The 21,093-nt window shown below is 32.9% G+C and overlaps 1 protein-coding gene across 1 annotated transcript in view; it reads left to right on the forward strand.

Moving 5' to 3' along the window:
- The first annotated feature begins 376 nt into the window (after positions 1 to 376).
- LOC134258531 (uncharacterized) overlaps positions 377 to 21,093 on the forward strand; it is a 39,913-nt gene continuing 19,196 nt past the window's right edge. The window contains exons 1-20 of the mRNA XM_062741091.1: positions 377 to 436; positions 824 to 914; positions 3,722 to 3,958; positions 4,283 to 4,534; positions 4,681 to 4,821; positions 5,320 to 5,550; positions 8,205 to 8,456; positions 8,591 to 8,731; positions 9,465 to 9,602; positions 9,815 to 9,952; positions 10,229 to 10,366; positions 14,435 to 14,572; positions 15,424 to 15,561; positions 15,931 to 16,068; positions 18,825 to 18,962; positions 19,348 to 19,485; positions 19,764 to 19,901; positions 20,403 to 20,540; positions 20,762 to 20,865; positions 20,969 to 21,078. Of these exons, the coding sequence (XP_062597075.1) occupies positions 377 to 436; positions 824 to 914; positions 3,722 to 3,958; positions 4,283 to 4,534; positions 4,681 to 4,821; positions 5,320 to 5,550; positions 8,205 to 8,456; positions 8,591 to 8,731; positions 9,465 to 9,602; positions 9,815 to 9,952; positions 10,229 to 10,366; positions 14,435 to 14,572; positions 15,424 to 15,561; positions 15,931 to 16,068; positions 18,825 to 18,962; positions 19,348 to 19,485; positions 19,764 to 19,901; positions 20,403 to 20,540; positions 20,762 to 20,865; positions 20,969 to 21,078 (2,999 nt within the window). The remainder of the gene's footprint in view (positions 437 to 823; positions 915 to 3,721; positions 3,959 to 4,282; positions 4,535 to 4,680; positions 4,822 to 5,319; positions 5,551 to 8,204; positions 8,457 to 8,590; positions 8,732 to 9,464; positions 9,603 to 9,814; positions 9,953 to 10,228; positions 10,367 to 14,434; positions 14,573 to 15,423; positions 15,562 to 15,930; positions 16,069 to 18,824; positions 18,963 to 19,347; positions 19,486 to 19,763; positions 19,902 to 20,402; positions 20,541 to 20,761; positions 20,866 to 20,968; positions 21,079 to 21,093) is intronic.

Genomic DNA, 21,093 nt, shown 5'->3' on the forward strand with positions numbered 1-21,093 from the left:
TCTGGGTATGATTTTTTTTTATTATTGAGGCCTGAATAAAAATACCGGTTTCTCCGTAACTACAGAAAAGTATATATATATATAATATCTTTTATAGTTAAAAAACTGACGGAATTGTTGCACCCCCCCTCCCCCATTCCTGAGGTAATAAACGTTTTGGAATTTATTTTCGCACTCAAATTTTTAATCCGTTCTCTAAATCCATACTCGTAATCAAAAACTGAGAATATAAAGCTTTATTGCAGTCATACTCGAACCCCAAAATAGTGCATTTTGACGATTTTTAAGTATGTTCTAATCTCCAGTCTCATCAACAAATAAAAATGCAAACTGACAAGAGAATAGTTTGGCGTGACAGTATTGCACAACAACAAAGATGTCGGAGTTTATAATTCAAGGACCCTTCCAATCTGCTGATAAAATGGATCTTTGTCAGGTGATTACGCCGATAATGTTGACAAAATAACTAAGGAAAGATAAAATATCAGCATATCAGTCCAATATTGTTTACCTATCGATCCCGATACACACAAAATATCGTCACTTTTGTTACACGCACAAGGACCTCCTCTACCCAACGCACACACACACAAGTGAGCTGTAATTCCTTTTGAGATCCGATAGAGAATAAACATGACATGTTCTTCGTTAAAGAAAAGGGTTTCAGTATGACACCGATTTCACAGATCTGGAAAATCAAACTGTTTTATCATCTAGGCTAACAATCATAAAAAGGGGTCCTGCAAATGACCTTGCAATATTTTTTTTTTGTTTGGAGCATCTCAGTTTGAAAGAATTAATGTATATGAGTTTTCTTTTGCAGGTATTAGTTGTTGATTTGGAATATTTTGATGCTATGTTGATGTTTAGCTTCATCCATTTCCTTTCCTACGTGGCTTATTCTTGTGCAGTTGGTAAGTGAAAACAGTGAAAAAACTGTTATAGAAAATTTCCGATTCCATTCGCCGTATTCATGAAAAGAATTTTAACTTGGGTATATTATTGATGAGAGGAAAATTATTGATCCTAATATAAATATATATTCAATTTCTATTGGATTGAAGGTTTACATGTAAAATTTCTCATGTTTTCACGGGTATTCAGGGTGTAACTTCAACAGTTACTATATATTCAAAAACACTTTTCTTTAGGTTTTAAGGCCGTAAAAACTTATCTTTCCATACAAATTTTTGGACGAATTTTTTATTTGTCATGTCCATTTAATGGATATTTACATTATGAAATTTTAAACGACATCAGAGGAGACTTCAATAACGTTCAGTAGAGGTTTTATTTTAAATTTTAGCAACGCAGAGAAAGTATCAATTTGTTCCATATACATGTAACATACGAGTTTGCAGTAGATATGAAATATTACAGCTCTCAGGTTAGCTTGGACTTTCATTGAGGCGTGTCATTCTCGGCGTTACGTAATGGCGAATACTAGTAGATTCTCATTTGTTAAGAAATTAATAACATCAGGAACTATAAATTGTTGTTGACAAAGATGAGACAACTTATGTGCCTCTGTGCCGTGGGAGAACTTTAAATTGGCTATTTACTACACCAGTAGAGATTTGGCCGAATATCTATCCTATGTATATTTCGACAGAGAAGGAAAGCTGTGTAAATTTCAAAAGCTAATTAGATAACATCGAGCCTTACTGAAAGTCCAAACTAAACTGGTAATTGTCCTAAACGTTTTGTGACAATCACCATGTTTTTCTTTTAATTAAACTTTACATGGTTACCTTACAAGCAAAACCGTAAAAATCAATACTATTTTTAAAGCGTAAAAATTTAATCAGTCATTTTTGCAACCCTCCTCTTTGAACAATCATTTACATGTAAACTTAGTTATTTGATTATGTGTTATATTTGACTATCCTATTTCTAGTGAAAAAAATATAACTTAAAGATATATATGCCGTATTAGTGTTTTATTGCTAAAGAAATAAATATATGTGGTGTCTCATCAAGTTACATAAGTTATGTAATTTCTGCAATTAAGACACTTCCACTCCATCACTTTTAAAAGTTATGAAATATTTTTTTGTCAAAATTATTTTCTCTCCGAGTCGGATATTAAACCGCCTCTTATTGAAATATACATAAACACGTGGTATCGCATGCTCACAGCAAACAATGGTCCAATCTCGTGAATGAGCCGAAAAGCATGATGGTCTACTACGTTTTTACTACAAACACGTGGGTTACTTAGGGAAATGTACGATGCGATTTCAAATGACGGTGGAAAGCCAATTTACATTTTTTTTAACCTGTTTGAGAAAAATAGGAAGAATAGTTACTAATTGAGAATTCCCATGCTCACATTAACAAACAAATGCAGTTTTTCTTGTTAAAAAGTACTTTGAAATACCGCTCACATTTCTCCACAAGTAAATAAGACTCCAGTTTTTAAACTCGATATTCGTAAAGTCATGTAACTAGTTGAATTAGTTGTTGCTCAGTCATTTACTTCATGTAGAAATTTAAAGTTTATGCATTTATATAAAAAAAGACTTAAGTTTCATGGTTTAAACTAAAATTACCTCTATATTAAATCTGATGTGCACTGATCGTAGAACGTGTATTGAGTAGCATACTGTATGTTTCGAAGTTGTACACATTGTAAACATTATTAATACGTGAGCACACCTCAGAGTTAGTTTTTTTGTACCAAGAAATATAGTCACGTGCAATTGTCTTTTCACTGTCAGTACAGCACGTGGAAACTGTAAACAAACGGACCTGTACAATAGAGTGGGGAAAACCCTTATTTTTTTCATTGTTCATTTGTATGCAAATGTTAGCATGGGATTAGTAGATGATAATGTACATAATGCATTAGGCGTGTAAATGCTTGGGAAAATGCACCACGTCTTTCCGAGAGCGATTTAAAAAACTAGCCTGTTCGAAAAACACATGTAGTATTTATGTACTGAGTAGTATAACCCATAAATGCATCAAATGCAACTCATTGAGCTGATTAGTCGATTTGTCAGTCTTGTTGGTTCCTCGCTGAACAGACGTCACAAAAAATAGTTTCCTCGACCTGATGATTCTCATGATGCTTTCCCGCGCACATGCGCAGATCCAATATAAACGTCAGTCCTTTATAAATATGCATGAGAATATCCTGTTCTTTTCCCGACCAGTCCTTTTTAAATACCGAATAATATTTCGTCGAATTTGCGAGAATGCTTCATTTTTGGAAGCTTATCATACTTAAGAAGTTTTTGTTTGGTTTCAGCTGTGCGAAAATACTGTTTAACACGGCATACATATCTTTAACAGTGTTTATATGCATTGAATGGCAATGTAAATTGTGACTGATATATTTCTAATGAAATGGGTCTTTTTTCTTAATTTGGGGTTCTAATAAGTTCTTAAAATTGTTTATATGACAAAATATTGTGTAATATTCTAGATTAATTTAATAAAAAAAATTATATTTTTTCCTGTTTTGGTCACACAAGTTTTTTTTAATTTATATTTTTTTAAATTAGTCTAATTGTAAGAAGCATTGAGAAATTAGAAAGTTTTTTGTACAATTTGTACATAATTTTTTAGAATTTATTTCAAAATATTTGCAGATGATTGTTGCATGAGTGTTTGAGGTTTACAAGTTCTTTTTTATTATTAAACTACTTTATACAAAAAATATTCTTTAACCTGAAGAGGTGCAGTGTTTCTTGTAATTTTACATTTTCTTTTTAAGAAAATTTGGCTTTACATAAATCCGCCTGGCAGGCGCACAATTGGCCTGATGCCGGGAAAGACGTAGCTTGGGGAGCAAGCAAGGCAGTGGATGGACAATATACTGACCGCTCAGCAGGAGGAAACCAGTGTACAATATCAGCAGATGGACTCTATACAGCAGAATGGAGGGTAGATCTTGGGAGAGTTGTCAGCATTAGTTATATCGACATCTTTTACAGGACTGAAAATGATCCTAGTATGTACACTGTAAAAAAAACCGAATATTAACAGAAAGTTTGCAGTGATGGATGTGGCTAAGCGCCTATAATTTTTTTTCTCAAATTATAATTTCTTTTTCAAATTGTATTAAACCGTCTATTACAATGAAATCAATAACCTTTGGGGAAAAATTACTTTGCGCACATAATGTCTCAATGATTTGTAGCCTTTCAATTTTCTTATTAAGCTGATATTGAACAAATGACAAAGATAGTATGTATAACTAAGATTGAAGTTAGCAAAGATATATTTTATAGCTTCCATGTCATTAATCTCTGATCTGAAGATTGTACCGTTTCAGGTCCCGGTGCGTTTTACGATCGTTTCGCCGGCTTTTTCCTCTACGTCACCAATACTACTTCAAAGGAGAACGGGAAGAGGTGTTTTCACGAATTGCAAAATGTGACCGGTACGCCAACGGAAGACCAGAGAATCAATTGCTCAGTGTATGGAAGATACGTTATTTACTTCAATGAACGAATCCAACGCTTTCACTACCCTTCCTACTATTCTCGGTATGCATACAATGAATTGTGCGAAGTGAAAGTATTTGGTAAGTTCTGTCTTATTACACACAGTGTTACAGTTTACACTACAGGCTTATCTTTTACACTGCCTGGCTATATTTTACGATTTGTAATTTTGTATTTTGGACAATACACAAGGTATATTGATTAATTTGCCTCGCTTTTTTAAAAGGCTGTCCTCTTACTGGATACTATGGAGAGAATTGTAGCAAACCCTGTCCACAAAACTGTCTGGGACAGCAGTGTGACGCCAACACTGGAAACTGTCTGAATGGATGTATAGAAGGATTTCAGGGCCTATATTGTAGTTATTGTAAGTTATGTCATTTTCATAAATTTCTCAGTCCTAAACGGTATTTTTCTTCCCGAATTTTTTTGATTGATGATTATGATTGTCAATGACTTCTACAATGATTTTGACCTTCCCTGTGTTATATCGTATAACATGTTTAAGGTCAGACGACACGTTCCTCAAATTTAAATAATTTATATATAATTTTTTCTAAGAATTTGTGTTTGAAGTATAGGTACTTAAACAAGTTTACTCACAAAAAATTAGGGTACCTTACCAGGCATTTGAACAAGATACCACAGGGTCATATTTCTTACCTAACCCTTATGAATAATATTCTGAATGGCCTTTTTCATAATTTTTGGTGTACTTAAATTTAAAAACATTCTGAAAACAATGTAGAGATAAGAAGAAAATGACAAATACAAATAATTTTTGATATAATACCAAGAATTACAAAAGATATATTTGAGGATCGTGTCGTCTGACCTTAATTTTTTAAAATATTCTATTCACAAGTTAATTTTGCCCTCCGGAGACCAGCATGGCAGGACCATGATTACCCAGGCCATTCTTTAGACTGGGGAGCAGCTAAGGCAGTAGATGGGAAGTATTCTAACCGCTCTGTAGTGGGAAACCAATGTACAATATCGGCAAACGATCAAGTAACGGCAAAATGGTATGTAGATCTAGGGAGGATAGTCAGCATCAGTCACATCCACATCTACTACAGGACTGGTAATACACCTAGTAAGTGTGATACATATTAAACATAAATTTTTAACCTACAGACTTAGAAAAAAATTTCATGCTACATTTTGTGTGTTCTAATGAAACATCTCTACATTCTTCCAGTATAAGCTAACTCATAGATTTTTATCATATAATAAACTGTTTCAAATAAAAATTCAAACTTCACCACAATGCTTATTATATGAAAAAAGAAGACACTTTAGAACACAAACTTTATTACTGTGCTTGTGTTGCTACTTTTTGGAACCATTTTATAACATGGAGGAATAATCTACAATTATTCAATAAAGAAACGCTTTCTTGTCAAAATGTTATCTTTAGTTAGGTCAATATAAGAGAAAATGTGATGGTTTGAATTACTGCATTTTGCTTGCAAAGTCATAAATATATTCAGTGACTGTATCTAATTTGGATGTCGTTAAAAAAGAACCAGAGTAACACAACTTTTTTTTTAAAAATCTGATGAAAAAGGAATTACTCCTTAAAAGAGTCGTGTATTGCTAAAAAAGTAATTAAGATAATTTTAATGAAATATGGGGACCAATATTAGATGCATTATAATCATCATCTGAAAATTTATTGTATTATTAGCTCACCTGAGCCGAAGGCTCAAGTGAGCTTTTCTGTTCAAATTGTCCCTTGTCTGTCGTCGTCGTTGTCGTCGTCGTCGTTAACTTTTCATATTTTCGACTTCTTCTTAAGAACCACTGGGCCAATTTCAACCAAAATTGGCACAAAGAATCCTTGGGTTAAGAGGATTCAAGTTTGTTCAAATGAAGGGCCACGCCCTTATTCAAGGGGAGATAATTAAGAAATAGTGAAAATTTGATGGTATGTTTTAAAAATCTTCTTATAAAGAACCACTGTGCCAGGAAAGCTGAAACATATAGGGAAGCATCCTTAAGTATTGTAGATTTAAGATTGTTCAGATCATGACCCCCGGGGGTAGGCGAAGCCACAACGGGCGATCAAAGTTTTACATAGAAATATATAGGAAAAATCTTTAAAAATCTTCTTCTCAAGAACCACTGTTTCAGGAAAGATAAAAGTTATAGGGAAGCATTCTCAGGTAATGTAGATTCAGGTTTTTTACAAATCATGACCCCAGGGGGTAGGGCAGGGCCACAATGGCCGATCAAAGTTTTACATAGAAATAAATAGGACAATTCTTTATAAATCTTCTCAAGAATAGCAAAGGTATGAATGATTATATTTATATGGAAGCATCCTCAGGTAGTGTAGATTCCGATTTGTTCAAATCAGATTTGTTCAAATCATGACCCCCGGGGGTAGGGCGGGGCCACAATGGGCGATCAAAATTTTACATAGAAAAATATAGGAAAATTCTTTAAAAATATTCTTCTAAAGAACCACTGTGCCAGGAAAACTGAAACTTATAGGGAAGCATCCTTAGGTATTGTAGATTTAAGTTTGTTCAAATCATGACCCCCGGGGGTAGGGCGGGGCCATAATGGGCTATCAAAGCTTTACATAGAAATATATAGGAAAAATCTTTAAAAATCTTCTTCTCAAGAATCACTGTTTCAGGAAAGATGAAAGTTATAGGGAAGCATCCTCAGGTAATGTAGATTCAGGTTTGATGAAATTGTCATTTGTTTGTTTTTTATGCCCCCCTTCGAAGAAGGGAGGGCATATTGCTTTGCTGCTGTCTGTCGGTCAGTCGGTCGGTCTGTCGGTCCATTTAGTTTCCGTTCATTTTCTTCATAACCGTTGCACATACTGAAACGAAATTTGGTATACAGGTATATCACATGAATATCTAGGTCAAGTTATGTTTTGGGTACGATCGCACCATAATTTACAGAGTTATGCCCCTTGCACTTAGAAAAATTTCAATTATTTACAGTTTCCGTTCATTTTCTTTGGAGAGGTTGCACATATTGAAATGGAATTTAGTATACAGATTAGTCAGATAAATATCTAGGTCAAGTTCTGTTTTGGGTACGATCGCACCATTATTGACAGAGTTATGCCCCTTGGACTTAGAAAAATTCCATATTTTTGCAGTTTCCGTTCATTTTCTTTAGAGAGGTTGCACATATTGAAATGGAATTTAGTATACAGATTAGTCAGATGAATATCTAGGCCAAGTTCTGTTTTGGATACGATCACACCATAATTGACAGAGTTATGGCCCTTGGACTTCGAAAAATTACAATTATTTTTACTTTCTGTTCATTTTCTTTGGAGAGGTTGCACATATTGAAATGGAATTTAGTTTACAGATTTAGTCAGATAAATATCTAGGTAAAGCTATGTTTAGGGTACGACCGCACCACAATTGACAGAGTTATGCCCCTTGGACTTAGAAGAATTCCATATTTTTGCAGTTTCCGTTCATTTTCTTTGGAGAGGTTGCACATATTGAAATGGAATTTAGTATACAGATTAGTCAGATGAATATCTTGGTCAAGCTATGTCTTGGGTATGATCACACCATTTTTGACAGAGTTATGCCCTTTTGGACCTTTTGGAAAAATTCCAATTTGTGGGGGAGGGGGGCATAAGTGTTTTACAAACATCTCTTGTTTTAAATTAAATTTTACTTTAATGGTATTCCAAAATAGATGCAACTTTTTCTTGATATCAAACTGGTTGACAAAGAATAAACAATATTTCATTTTATATAGGTCCTGGTGCATTCTACAGACGTTTTGCTGGATTTTTCGTGTACGTTTCAAACTATACTACTAAGGACAACGGTATTGAGTGTTTTCATGAAATACAGAAAAATAACGGTACACCCACAGAAAACCAAACAATAAGTTGTCCATTTGACGGACGCTATGTGATATACTACAACGAGAGGAGGGCTGACTATCACTATCCAGATTATTACTCCAGATATGCTTTTAATGAATTGTGTGAATTTGAAGTTTATGGTGAGTATTGCATTTTGTTTCTTCTAAAGATATACTACAAGAATAGTAAACTTTGTCGTCCTAATAGTTTTTTAGAGAAATGAATAATGAAAACAGTGAATTCATTTTTTTTTTTTTTTTTTTTGCTTAAACAGGATGTCCTAACTCTACATATTACGGGAAATATTGTGACCAATTATGTTCGGACAGTTGTCTTGGACAGAGATGTAATTTTCTAACAGGAAACTGTCTTTTGGGATGTTCAAGGGGATATAAGGGACCTCAATGTAGACAGAGTAAGTGGTAAATTAATATGCAGGTTTTATTTATGTAGGTAATAAATAAAATAAGTTTAAAGTAAAAACAGATGAAAACCCTAGTTAAAGTATGTACAAGTTATTAGCTTACTAATTTATTTGTTAATAATTTTTATTAAAAACCTTACTGAAATAAATATAATGAAATATATACATGTGTACATTGTGTTTGTCAATTTGTTTTAAATTTCTGCATCGCATGCATTTGTACTGATAAGTTGTGTTATATATATCATAGTGAATAATTAACTCAGAGAGCGAGAGTTTCTTTTTCTTTCTTAAAGGCGGATTTGATATGAACAATACAATTTATCATTTTATAATTATCAAAAAGAATGTGACGGTGGAATGTTTGGAGCATCCTGCAGTCAAAAATGGGGTAACTGTTATGGTAATAAACAGTGTCGTCATATCAACGGCACATGTCGAGAAGGGTGTTCTGCCGAATATGTTTGATCTTTCTGCAACAATATTAAGAAAAATCGATATCGTCAATGTTTGATTAAGATCAGTGTCAAGTTTTTTTCGCAATCACGTAAATAAATCTTTTATTGCATTGCATGAAAGGCCAACTAAAATGATAAACACATTTGGCATATTTGATTTTCTGCGAATAGACCTTGACATACAGATGTTTAAACAAAACAAAACAAAAATCATTACAATAAGCTTTTTATATGAGATTTACCAAATACTTGGTACTTTTTTGTAGAATGTGTGGGTGGAACATACGGATTGAAATGTAACAAAACTTGTGGACTCTGTTCTGACGGATCCCAATGTCATCATGTGAACGGTTCATGTTTAAATGGATGTTCTCCAGGATATAAAAGTCCCCTCTGTATCACAGGTAACTGATTTACAGCGTTTTCAGTTACATATATTTTGTTGCATTATTACACCAACTAATGATTTTATTCTACTTTTAAGAATAAAGAGTCAAAATATGTTCATATGATTATTTGTCTTGCAGTTATCAAAAGTACTTATATTCACGTGTTAACTCATTAATATTTTTTAACGTGTTTAGGATTTGATCATAAACATATCAATATTTTTAAGAATGTGACAGTGGATTTTTTGGCGACGCCTGTAGGCAGACATGCGGTCTTTGTCTTGGTAACTCATCATGTCATCATATCAATGGTTACTGTCTACAAGGATGTTCTGCGGGATACGAGGGTGATCTTTGTAAGAAAAGTAAGGATTAGAAATATTAAGAACACTTGCGAAAGACAAAAACAGATATATACATGGGGCCAGCTATGAAATAATGCTTATTTGCATAGTCTCTTGTCAAAAAATTGGGTCACTTACATGTATGTATGTATGTTCTCTCTAATGCAATCTAGGAAGCATCAGATATTGATCATTTTCATACTATTTAAGCATGCAAGAAATCAGAAAGGCAAATTAGTCATTCCAATGAGGATAATGCATTATTAGAGTGAATATAAAACAACATACTTCTTATAGATTGTGACGAAGGAAAGTATGGATTGAAATGTAACAAAACGTGTGGACACTGTTCTGACGGATCACAATGTCACCATGTGAATGGTTCATGTTTAAATGGATGTTCTCCAGGATATAAAAGTCCCCTCTGTATCACAGGTACATCTAACTCATTTTCATCCACTTAAGAGGGCCGACTGGTGTATTCACTGTGCAATATTTCGCCAATCATCGTAATCGAGGCGTATTTCTGACGTTATGATAACGTTAAGCTCTTAAAGTAGGGGTAATGAAAATGTTATTAAAGAAAAAAATAAAAGGTATATCCTCTTGAAATTTTAAACATAGAAATGTCAGAATATCTCCGTCGTTTTATAATTTTTTTGTTTAAATCTTTGGCATCCTTTATATTTTGTAGGAATATATGAGTACGGGGAAATTAGTTAATCATTTGCATTTTGAGAGGCCCCTTTGGAAACAAAACAGTAAAATTTCTTTTTTTACATATAATATATATCACATATTATAGTTTGAGCAAAATGTATATTATAACTTTTGTATAATTTGCTTTAAAGAGCGACGAATTGGACTTTCCTTATATAATCCTAAAGTAAATATAACTCTATTTAAAGATGCCCCTTAAAAATACCTAGGCGGTTGATTTTTTCCAAACTTGGCATTAGAATGAAATCAATGTAAGTTATCAATTGTTTAAATATAAGGATTTCTCTCTAAGGTTTCACACAATAAAATCCAAGCTGACTCCCTCAAGTTACATATAGTTTTAGAAAAACTACACCAACAACTGATGTCATTGCACTGTTAGGAATATAGATTGAATAAATAAATTAAACTCAGGTGATAAGTCATTATAAGATTATTTCAAGACCTGTTTTGGATTTGATCATCAAAAAATCAATATTATCAGGTTGGGGGGAAACGTAAATTCCGCTATAATAGTGGTATCTCACTATTACAGTGAAATTACGCTATAATCCTACCGTAGCTATAGATACCCTCAATTTCATCCGATACCATGCAAGGTGTTTGAACTGCAAGTCATGGTGGGTATTAGAATGATCAAAAACTGTCATGCTTGCATGTTTTGAATTTTAATAAATTTTCTACCGTTGCGTTTAATAATGCGAACACTCTTTTTTTAACGGAAGCTGCATTTTTAACATAGCAATCGATGATTACAGTGTATTTAAGCCTGTGTTTGAATCTTTATTCATCATTAAACTGCAAAAATTGATGCTTGTTACAATTGTCAACTCGGTTAACTTGCGGTAGGTTAACTTTCTCTCAGTGTCAACTACTTTTAGTACCAATTCTAATACTACATTTTCGGTACATTACTAAAAGTCTAAAAGTGGGGGGGGGGGGGGGCAACCAGGTTTTCAATTAACATTTCCTACAGTATAAGTAAGTTGGGGAAAAAAGTGGGGGGGGGGGCAGGCCCCTGTTGCTACGCCCCTGGTGCCTGTAACCTTATTTTAACACATGTTCCTACAGTATAAGTAAGTTGGGGAAAAAAGTGGGGGGGGGGCAGGCCCCTGTTGCTACGCCCCTGGTGCCTGTAACCTTATTTTAACACATGTTCAAATAATTATGAATTGACAATCATTTCAACTCCGCGCAAACGTATCTTATTTATTAACGCTTTATGTTTATGCACTTATGCAAGAACAATTTACCTTTTTTTTTTAAATGTACTGAGTTTTTTTATTTCATATTTTTATCTTTAAACAATAACATATTGCACATAGGAATGTATGATTTAACAAAAAAGTTTTCATACTGCCTTAAAATTTCATGTAATTTCATTCACAGACTGGTGTATTACTACTTGAGGTTTGAACAAAAATTGGTGTTTTATATCAAATACATGAGAAACATTCACAATTTTTTCTTGATCATCTCAGAATCACAGACTTAGAAATAAATATAGAGATTTTATCATAAGTGGAAAGAAACATAACTTTACATTTTTCATTTTTAATATTTGTATATTTTTAAAGCGTATTTAAATGATAGGGTGCTATGCTGCCTCCATTATTAAACACAGCTAGTTAACCGTTTTTCATCATTTATTGAAACAAACAGGAAACGAAACGACACGAAACGGTGAAAAGCTACAATAGACAAAAACAATAATAAGAGTGATGTACAATGCTCAAAGTTGAGAAAATTAATGGAAAATCTGAAAAATACCTTTGCTCAATAAATATGACACAGAACTGTGTAAAATTATCAGTACTTTACAAATATCTGCATACATTGACAAAACATGAAAAATTTAGCCACTCAAAATTCCCGGTAAAAGTTAACAGCTTTGTAAATTCACAAACATTAGAAAGAAATACCTTGCCGAAAATAGATAAGCATTATACAAATAACTGTAAGAAGTTAAATATAAAAAATACTTACATTGTGGGCAGAGAAAACAACTGTAACAACAGTATGACTGTTCATGTACTAAGTAAAGCGACGAGTGACAGAAAAAATCTCGTGCAACACGCACGGAAATAACAAATACAAACAAAAAAGGAAACCAAGGCATGCCGGAAGAAAAAATTCCGGATTACAAGACGGCACAGGTTCCATTGATTTACTGTTTAACAATATATTTTCTACATTATAATTTTTCCAGTAGTTGAAATTCAAAAGTTTGATCAATTAAATCAATTCTTTCTTGTACATGTATTTGAACGTGAACGATTTAACTTTAAAATCTGTGGGAAATAGCTATAGGTTTTTTTTCTTGTTATTCGAAAAATATATAAATCTAATTATATTCATATGAAATGAAAGTATATCGCAAAAAATCGCACTAAAAGTATCAATTTTTCATACTTCTAGATTTATACCAAAATGTTGTTGTTTAAACCACAAGAAAACATCAAATAACCAATTGTCACTGCTCAATATTCAGGAAAAAGTGTCTAAAATATCATTGACTCAATTCAAATTTTTAACAATTAAAAATTGACGCAAAGCATTAAGTCGGTCGCAAACAATTTAGCATTAGTTAAAAAAAGTACTTTCACAATTTTCAAATGATATCCATGCAATGAAAGCACAAGATATTCAAAGCTGAACTAGAATCTTTATATATTTTCATCTTCAATAAATTCTTAATATTATTCATCATTGATTTAATTACATCGATGAGTCCATCTGATGAGCAAATGCATTAAAATCTCTATTTACTTATTTTTTTTTCCAATTATTTATGCATATTGCTTTGAAGACAGTCAAAAATTAAAAAGACCGAACCCGTGCACATTGGATCTTTATCACGTGATAATGCCCTTGGTTTCTGCGGAATAGCCTATGCTCCAAGGAGCTTTGCAAAATGTAGAAACAAAAGTATCCTTGTATCATTCGCAGCTGTAACATATTCAAAACATTTTTTACCAGTTGAAGAGTTTTTCAATTTTTTTAACCATGCACTATGAACCTCGTCATTACTATCCGGAAAATCATAATTTCCTTTTATATCTATAGAGCACCTTTTGTAAACTCTTTTTATATAGTCAAAATTATCAAATATCTTGATGAGAAATGACAATGAAATTGAAACATTATAACAACAATTAATATTAATATTTAGTTTAAAGCAAATTTTACTTATTATTTTCTAGATGTTGTCAATGAAGAATTATTTTACTGAACTATTACAAAAATTACTTCTCATTTTCCATGTGCACTATCTAACACAACCACAAGAAGATCAGCCGCAGCAGTGGCGACCGATAATAATGGGTCTTTACGTTTACCATAACGGGCCTCCATACCCGTAACCATGCAGACAGAAATAGCCTTTTTCTTGTTTAATTTCAAAAACTCTTTCCAGTCCGAGTTGACAATTGTAACAAGCATCAATTTGTGCACTTTAATGAGGAATAAAGAGATTCAAACACAGGCTTAAATACACTGTAATCATCGGTTGCTATATTAAAAATGCAACTTCCGTTAAAAAAAGAGTGTTCGCATTATTAAACGCAACGGTAGAAAATTTATTAAAATTCAAAACATGCAAGCATGATAGTTTTTGATCATTATAATACCCACAATGACTTGCGGTTCAAACACCTTGCATGGTATCGGACGAAATTGAGGGTATCTACGGTAGGAAATATAGCGTAATTTCACTATAATAGCGAGATACCACTGTTATAGCGGAATTTACGTTTCCCCCCAACCTGATTATATATCTTTCAGGATGTGACAGTGGATTTTTTGGCGACGACTGTAGGGAGACTTGTGGTCATTGTCTTGACAACATAGTGTGTCATCATATCAATGGTTCCTGTCTAAAAGCATGTTCTGCAGGATACGAGGGTCCCCTTTGTAAGAAAAGTAAGAATTATGAATACGAAGTATTTGGTACACTTGCTAAAGACGAAAAATGTATACATGGGGCCAACATTGAAATAATGTATGCTTACCCTCTCTTGACTCAGGGTAAAAATGTTTGGTTGTTAGGTGGGGGAAAATCTTTTCTCCAGAAATGTTCAACAAATTTCTTGACGGAATATGAGGAATAAAAACAAAAAAATAACGTGCCCGTAAATGTTAAAAAATCTATCCATTTTTGGTCAGTCGTTAAGAAGAGGCAACCAAAAAGTTTTTAAAAGATGGTTTGGATTGATATATTTTACTAAATTTTGAAATGATGCAATCAAAACAGACAGAATAGTTTTCAAATTGTATCCTTTGATGATGTTTGAATTGTTGACATTTATATTCATTCTAACTTAAGTATACTCATTTTTTAATTACTTCACTTGACACTTCTCAGAAATCTCGAATATTTTTTTGAATTGACGAACATTTTTCAATCTATTGTCAAGCATTTTGGTAAAAGATTTGTTTTAATTTTGTTGTTTAGCAAGTTTTTGAGAAAGCACAGATACAAGTAGGAAAAGCGAAGTAATAAAAAAAATGGTTATCTTTTAAACGTGTGTCCTATTTCAACCGAGTTAAATGTCTCGGTTAAAAACCTTGTTTTAACTTCCAGGATTTAAAAAAAAATTCATTTCCGTGATCTTGTCTAAGTTTCAACTATTTTATTGTTAGCTTCATGTTTGCATTTTAGAGTAAAAAAAAGAATCTCCTACATACCTAAATGTTTTTGATTTTTTTCCCAAGCTAGGAGAGGGCAAGTTAACATTTTTTTAATACATGATTGGTATTGTTTTAATTTAAAGAATGTGACGGTGGAAGATATGGCTTGAACTGCAACAAGACCTGTGGTCACTGTCGTGACGGCTCGCAATGTCATCATATCAATGGAACTTGCTTGACAGGATGTTCACCCGGATACAAGGGATTTTTCTGTATCAGTGGTGATAAATATTAATTATTTTTTTGTTATTTCTAATTAATTGCCTATAGCAGGCATGATAAATTTATACACTGTAACATATTCAAAAGCAAATCGAAAGTAAAAGGTCATCACTATCTTCTATTTTTTCATAAAAAATACAAATAAAATTCAAATGCAACTTTTTTTGCTATAATAATTCCTGCAAAGATAACTCCAAGAGTAGCAATTGCACTACTTTAAAAGAACGTATCTAAAATTATGTTACTGTAAAACTTCAAATCAATGTTTTTAAAACTACTTGATACTTATAAGATTATACATAACTTAACAATATCAAAAGACCTTAAATGATTTCTTATCATTTATTTCCTCATTTTTTTTTGCTTAGAATGTGATGGTGGCATGTACGGTATGAACTGCAATCAAACCTGTGGAAATTGTCTTAATGATACACAGTGCCACCATGTTAATGGTACATGTTTACAGGGGTGTTCAACTGGATACAAAGGATTGACCTGTAATATGCGTAAGACACCCTCTATCATCATTTCTTTTAATTCAGAGAAAATAGCAGGTATAGAATTTGTAAAGTATATGATGCAGAAGGATATCCAGCAATAACAAAAAGAAATTCATCAAGATTTTCCGTTCACTGCTTAGCATATTACCTTTTTTTCCTTTCATTCGAAATCCTTTTATTTCCGACTTCATGATCAATAAATACATAGCGTAAAAATATTACTTAGATTTTTAGGTCACCTGAGTAAACTCAGGTGACCTATTGCTATCCGTTTTTGTCCGTCGTCGTTCGTCGTGCGTCGTTCGTTGTGCGTTTACATTTAAACACTTTCAGCTTCTTCTCTGAAACCACTGAACCAATTTCAACCAATTTTGGCATATAGCATCTGTGGGTAAAGGGACACAAATATTATGAATTTCACTGTACCTGCCCACTTGGGGCCTAGGTGGTGGTGCCAAAACCACTAAAATTGGTGCAATCTTTAAAAATCTTCTTCTTTACTCCTGGACATCAAGCAGTCAAACTGTTGGTATGATTGAAATCAGCATTGAGTCCTCAACCAAAATGTGAAATTCATGGCCCCAGGGTCACGGGTTCTGGTATTAGGACGGCCGGGGCTCTATTGAGTATATAGTGAAAATGCAATATTTCTTTGAAAATCTTCCTCTCTGTTCCTGAGTATTAAATAAACTAATTAAGTACATAGTTATGATGAGCAAGAGTGCCTCTACCAAAGTTGTGAAATTCAAGGCCCCAGGGTCAGGGGCTCTGGTGTTAGGGTGGGGCTCTATTGATTATATAATCAAAATGCAATATTTCTTTGAAAATCTTCTTCTCTACTCTTAGATATTAAAGAGTATTAAAGGTATTGTACATAATTACAATGAGCAAGAGTGCCTCTACCAAAATTATGAATTTTATGGCCCCAGGGTCAGGGGTTCTGGAGTTAGGGTGGGGCTCTGTTGATTTTATAGTGAAAATGCATTTATTCTTTAAAAATCTTCTTCTCTCTTCTTCTGTATTAAATAAACCAACTAAGTAAAAAGTTATCATGAGCAAGAGTGCCTCTTCCAAAATTTCGAATTTTATGGCCCCAGGGTCAGAGGTTAGGGTGCGGCTCTATTGATTATAAAGTGAAAATACATTATTTCTTTGAAAATCTTCTTACCTGCTCCGAGGTATTAAATAAACTATCTTAGTACATAGTTATGATGGAAAAGAATGCTTCTACCAAAATCGTAAATTTTTTGGCCCAATGGTCAGGGGTTATGGTTTTCGGAGTGGCTCTATAATGATTATATAATTAAAATACATTTAATCTATGAAAATCTTTTTCTCTACTCCTGGGAAATAAAAAGATGTACATGTACTACCTATATAGTTATGATGTGCAAGGGCTCTTCTTCCAGAATTGTAAATTGTAAATTGCAAGGCCCCTGGGTCAGGGATACCGAAGGGGGGGGGGCTCTTCTTATATACTGAAAATGAATTGTTTGATATCTGCTCCGTATTATTAATCAAAGATTATTGATAAGCAAGTGTGCCTCTTCAAAAATTTTGCAAAGTGTATACCTAGGGCCAGGGATTCAAGTGTGATAGGGGCACTTATGATTATTGCTGAATATTACTGGTTAGTTGAAATGCATATTTTGTTCCCCTGCCCTGCTTATGGATATTAAGTAAACAAACTAAACAATTGCTAAGTGTAAAGTTATGATTAGCAATGGTGCCTTTTTTAGAATTGTAAATGCCATAGCATCTAGCTTGAAACATGAACCAAATTCAATCATTTGAAAGTTGTTGCATGATGCTCAGGTGACCTATAAGGCCCGTGGGCCTCTTGTTTTGAAACAGAATACATAGTAATCTTAAGGGGGTTTGTCCCTGTTTTGCACACATTTGAATTACAGGTAATTAAAAAATGTGTGAAAAACGGGAGTTTGACCAGGTGAGATAATTACTTAATTGCTATAGTCTATACCATATTTAGTAAGTACATGTATGTGAAAGGTGAACTTATAGTGAAAAAATAAGAGAATAAATAAGTTAATGTATTTGATATTTATTTATTGAGTATAATACAATTGGCACATTGATTTATTTCATGAGTATAATACAAGTGATACACTCGATCGTCACTTTGATCTTATAACTATCTGATGATCTTAACAGTTTCTTGGCTTGGGCATTATTTTCAAATTAATTTTTATTCTCTATTTTCTTTATTGTTTGTTATATCTGTAATTCATTTAGAATTGTATCAAGATTGAAAAGTAATCTTTTTTTTTTAAAAAATGGACTTAATCAATAAATAATATTAAATAAATATTAATACTTTATTCAGTAAGATAAAAACTTTCCCATAAATATTTATAGAATTTAGTTTAAATAAAATGCTTATAAAATTGTATTAAAGCTCTTAAGAATACATTAAGCTAAATCAGATATTCACAGGCAAATCCATGTAAATCAAAACCAGAAATCAGACTATAATTGCTATCAAAACACACTTCACACATTTCTTCTATACCTAATTGTCAAATGTGTGCAAAACGGGAACACGCCCTTAAGGGATAGAACAAACAAGGCTTATAAAGAAGTAAAGTCGCTTGTCCCTGGCGCTTCCCTATTAGACTAAATGTACGTTTATATCGTTAAAACTCCTACACAGTAACCCAGTTTCACTTTTTTATTTCGCTAATGGTATATTGTTCACATTGAAACATAAAAACTTAAACTTAAGAAAAAAATTTTTTTTAAAGAATGTGACGGTGGGATGTACGGTGTTAACTGCAGTCAGAGTTGTGGTCAGTGTCTGAATGGTACACAGTGTCACCACATCAACGGATCATGTGTAGACGGGTGTTCTACGGGATACAAAGGGTCTTTATGCTCACAGGGTAAGGATTTTAATATTTCAAAGTAGTGAGTAACCTTTTACTTCATTTATAAGAAAGATTTACAAATTGTAGATATAAAAGAGATATTATTAAAACCTAAGTAACGAAAATATACAAATTTATATCGATGCATCCTTGGGTAATATTTAGGGTCTTTTGATATATGCTAATTCTTTTTACTGAATTCAGTATATGGGTTATTTTTATATAAATTATTTTTTATACACTAGATCATGTCAAAATGGACAATCTTGAAAAAAAATCATTAAATTTTCAAAGCCTTATCATATTGACAGTTTTTCGCAGATTTACAGACACTAGCATTATAATATACAAAGTTGAAATTTGGTAAGAAGGACAACCAAAATGTATATGCTTCTCTTAGAATGTGATGGTGGAATGTACGGTATGAACTGCAATCAAACCTGTGGAAATTGTTTTAATGATACACAGTGTCATCATGTTAATGGTACCTGTTTACAAGGGTGTTCGATTGGATACAAAGGATTGGCCTGTTCTACAGGTTATATATAGTTTATGTTACGTTCAATTTGAAATAATTAGAAATAATATTAGACGCGCCTTAACTAATTATTACTGTTTGGTGCTTTATGCCAAAATCGTAAAACAAATAATTTTGAAAACAAAATCATACACCACATTTGAAAATTTTGATTCTTTCACATTATGGAATTTCAGTCCACGTAAGTGTTTTATTAAAGGCTTGCCTAGCGTGTTAATCTGGAAAACTAATGTTCAATGAGTCCGAAATGAATATATTTATAGATTTTTTTCTTTCAGAATGCAATGGAAGGAAATATGGTGTGAATTGTAGCCAAGAGTGTGGGAATTGCATTAATAATACACAATGTCATCACATAAATGGCTCTTGTTTAGGAGGTTGTGATAATGGCTTCAAGGGTTTGACTTGCTCAAAAGGTATGACATTGTGATAAAAAGTTTGATTAAAGTCGAAAGCATGGCTTTAAGTTAAAAGGTTTAATATAGAGTAGCGGAACAAGGGTGTTTACCTCCGTCGCGGGATTAAATCCCAATTAGAGAATCAAGTGGAGATCGGCCACAGCAGGCAGATTTTTTTTGTTGATGTAATCTTAGGAATAATATTTAATTACTTTATCATTATATATATGGTAATGAGATTTATAGACAGAATTTCTTAAAGAATTTCTAAAAGAGTAAAAAAAAAAAGGTTATATATTCCAATGACACACAGTATGATTTTTTCAGAATGCAAAATCGGTATAAACGGTTATACATGTAATTTTCTTCGTACTTTTGCGGTTGTATCAAAATACCGACTGTGCCCACTGTGGTGGTTTCTGCTTCTCTGGTGTGTCCTCTGGACACAAAAAGGTTGCTTTGTATGAGAAAAATGAACTCTCAGACAACATTGTGTAATCTCATTGAATCTTTCTATAGAATGTGATCGTGGATCGTATGGTTACAACTGTAGTCATACTTGTGGCCATTGTATCAATGATACCAACTGTTACCATGCCAACGGTTCCTGTTTTCTCGGATGTTCCTCTGGATATGAAGGGGCGCTATGTAAAAAAGGTAAAACAATTTTTCCCATATATTTGTATTAAGATATATAAAGAGCATCTTAATAATGATATTCAGTAATTAAATTTACTATACCAATCAATGCTATATGACGTCTTATTTGATAAGTAAGAATGACGTTACAAAGGAAATATACGCAATATGTTTTCTTCCGTTTGTATGGAGTTTATTACCTTTTAGCTTTATTGCAATGGTAAAATGAACTATTGTAGAATGTGGAAAAACCAAGTGGGGTGAGAATTGTTTGAAGAATTGTAGCCTCAACTGTGTCGATCAAATATGTTCTCATGATGTCGGAAAGTGCTTACAGACAAAGGTTTGGGAATACATTACTTGAGAAACAATCCGTAAGCAGTCTTTTTGAAGACAGAAATAATTGGAATAAATGATATTTCGACTTTATTTGTGAAACATTGTAGGCTTTAAAATCAACAGACGAAAGCCCTTCAACGCTTCCCATAGCAGGAGGAGTGATCGCGGCTGTAGTTATTCTAGTTATTGTCACAGTTTCTGTCATATTTCGTAGAAGGTAAATATAAAAAAT

The sequence above is a fragment of the Saccostrea cucullata genome, unplaced genomic scaffold, assembly GCF_032062105.1.
Source record: "Saccostrea cucullata isolate Sc308-1 unplaced genomic scaffold, CSIRO_AGI_Scuc_v1 ctg2806, whole genome shotgun sequence".
Taxonomy (NCBI): domain Eukaryota; kingdom Metazoa; phylum Mollusca; class Bivalvia; order Ostreida; family Ostreidae; genus Saccostrea; species Saccostrea cuccullata.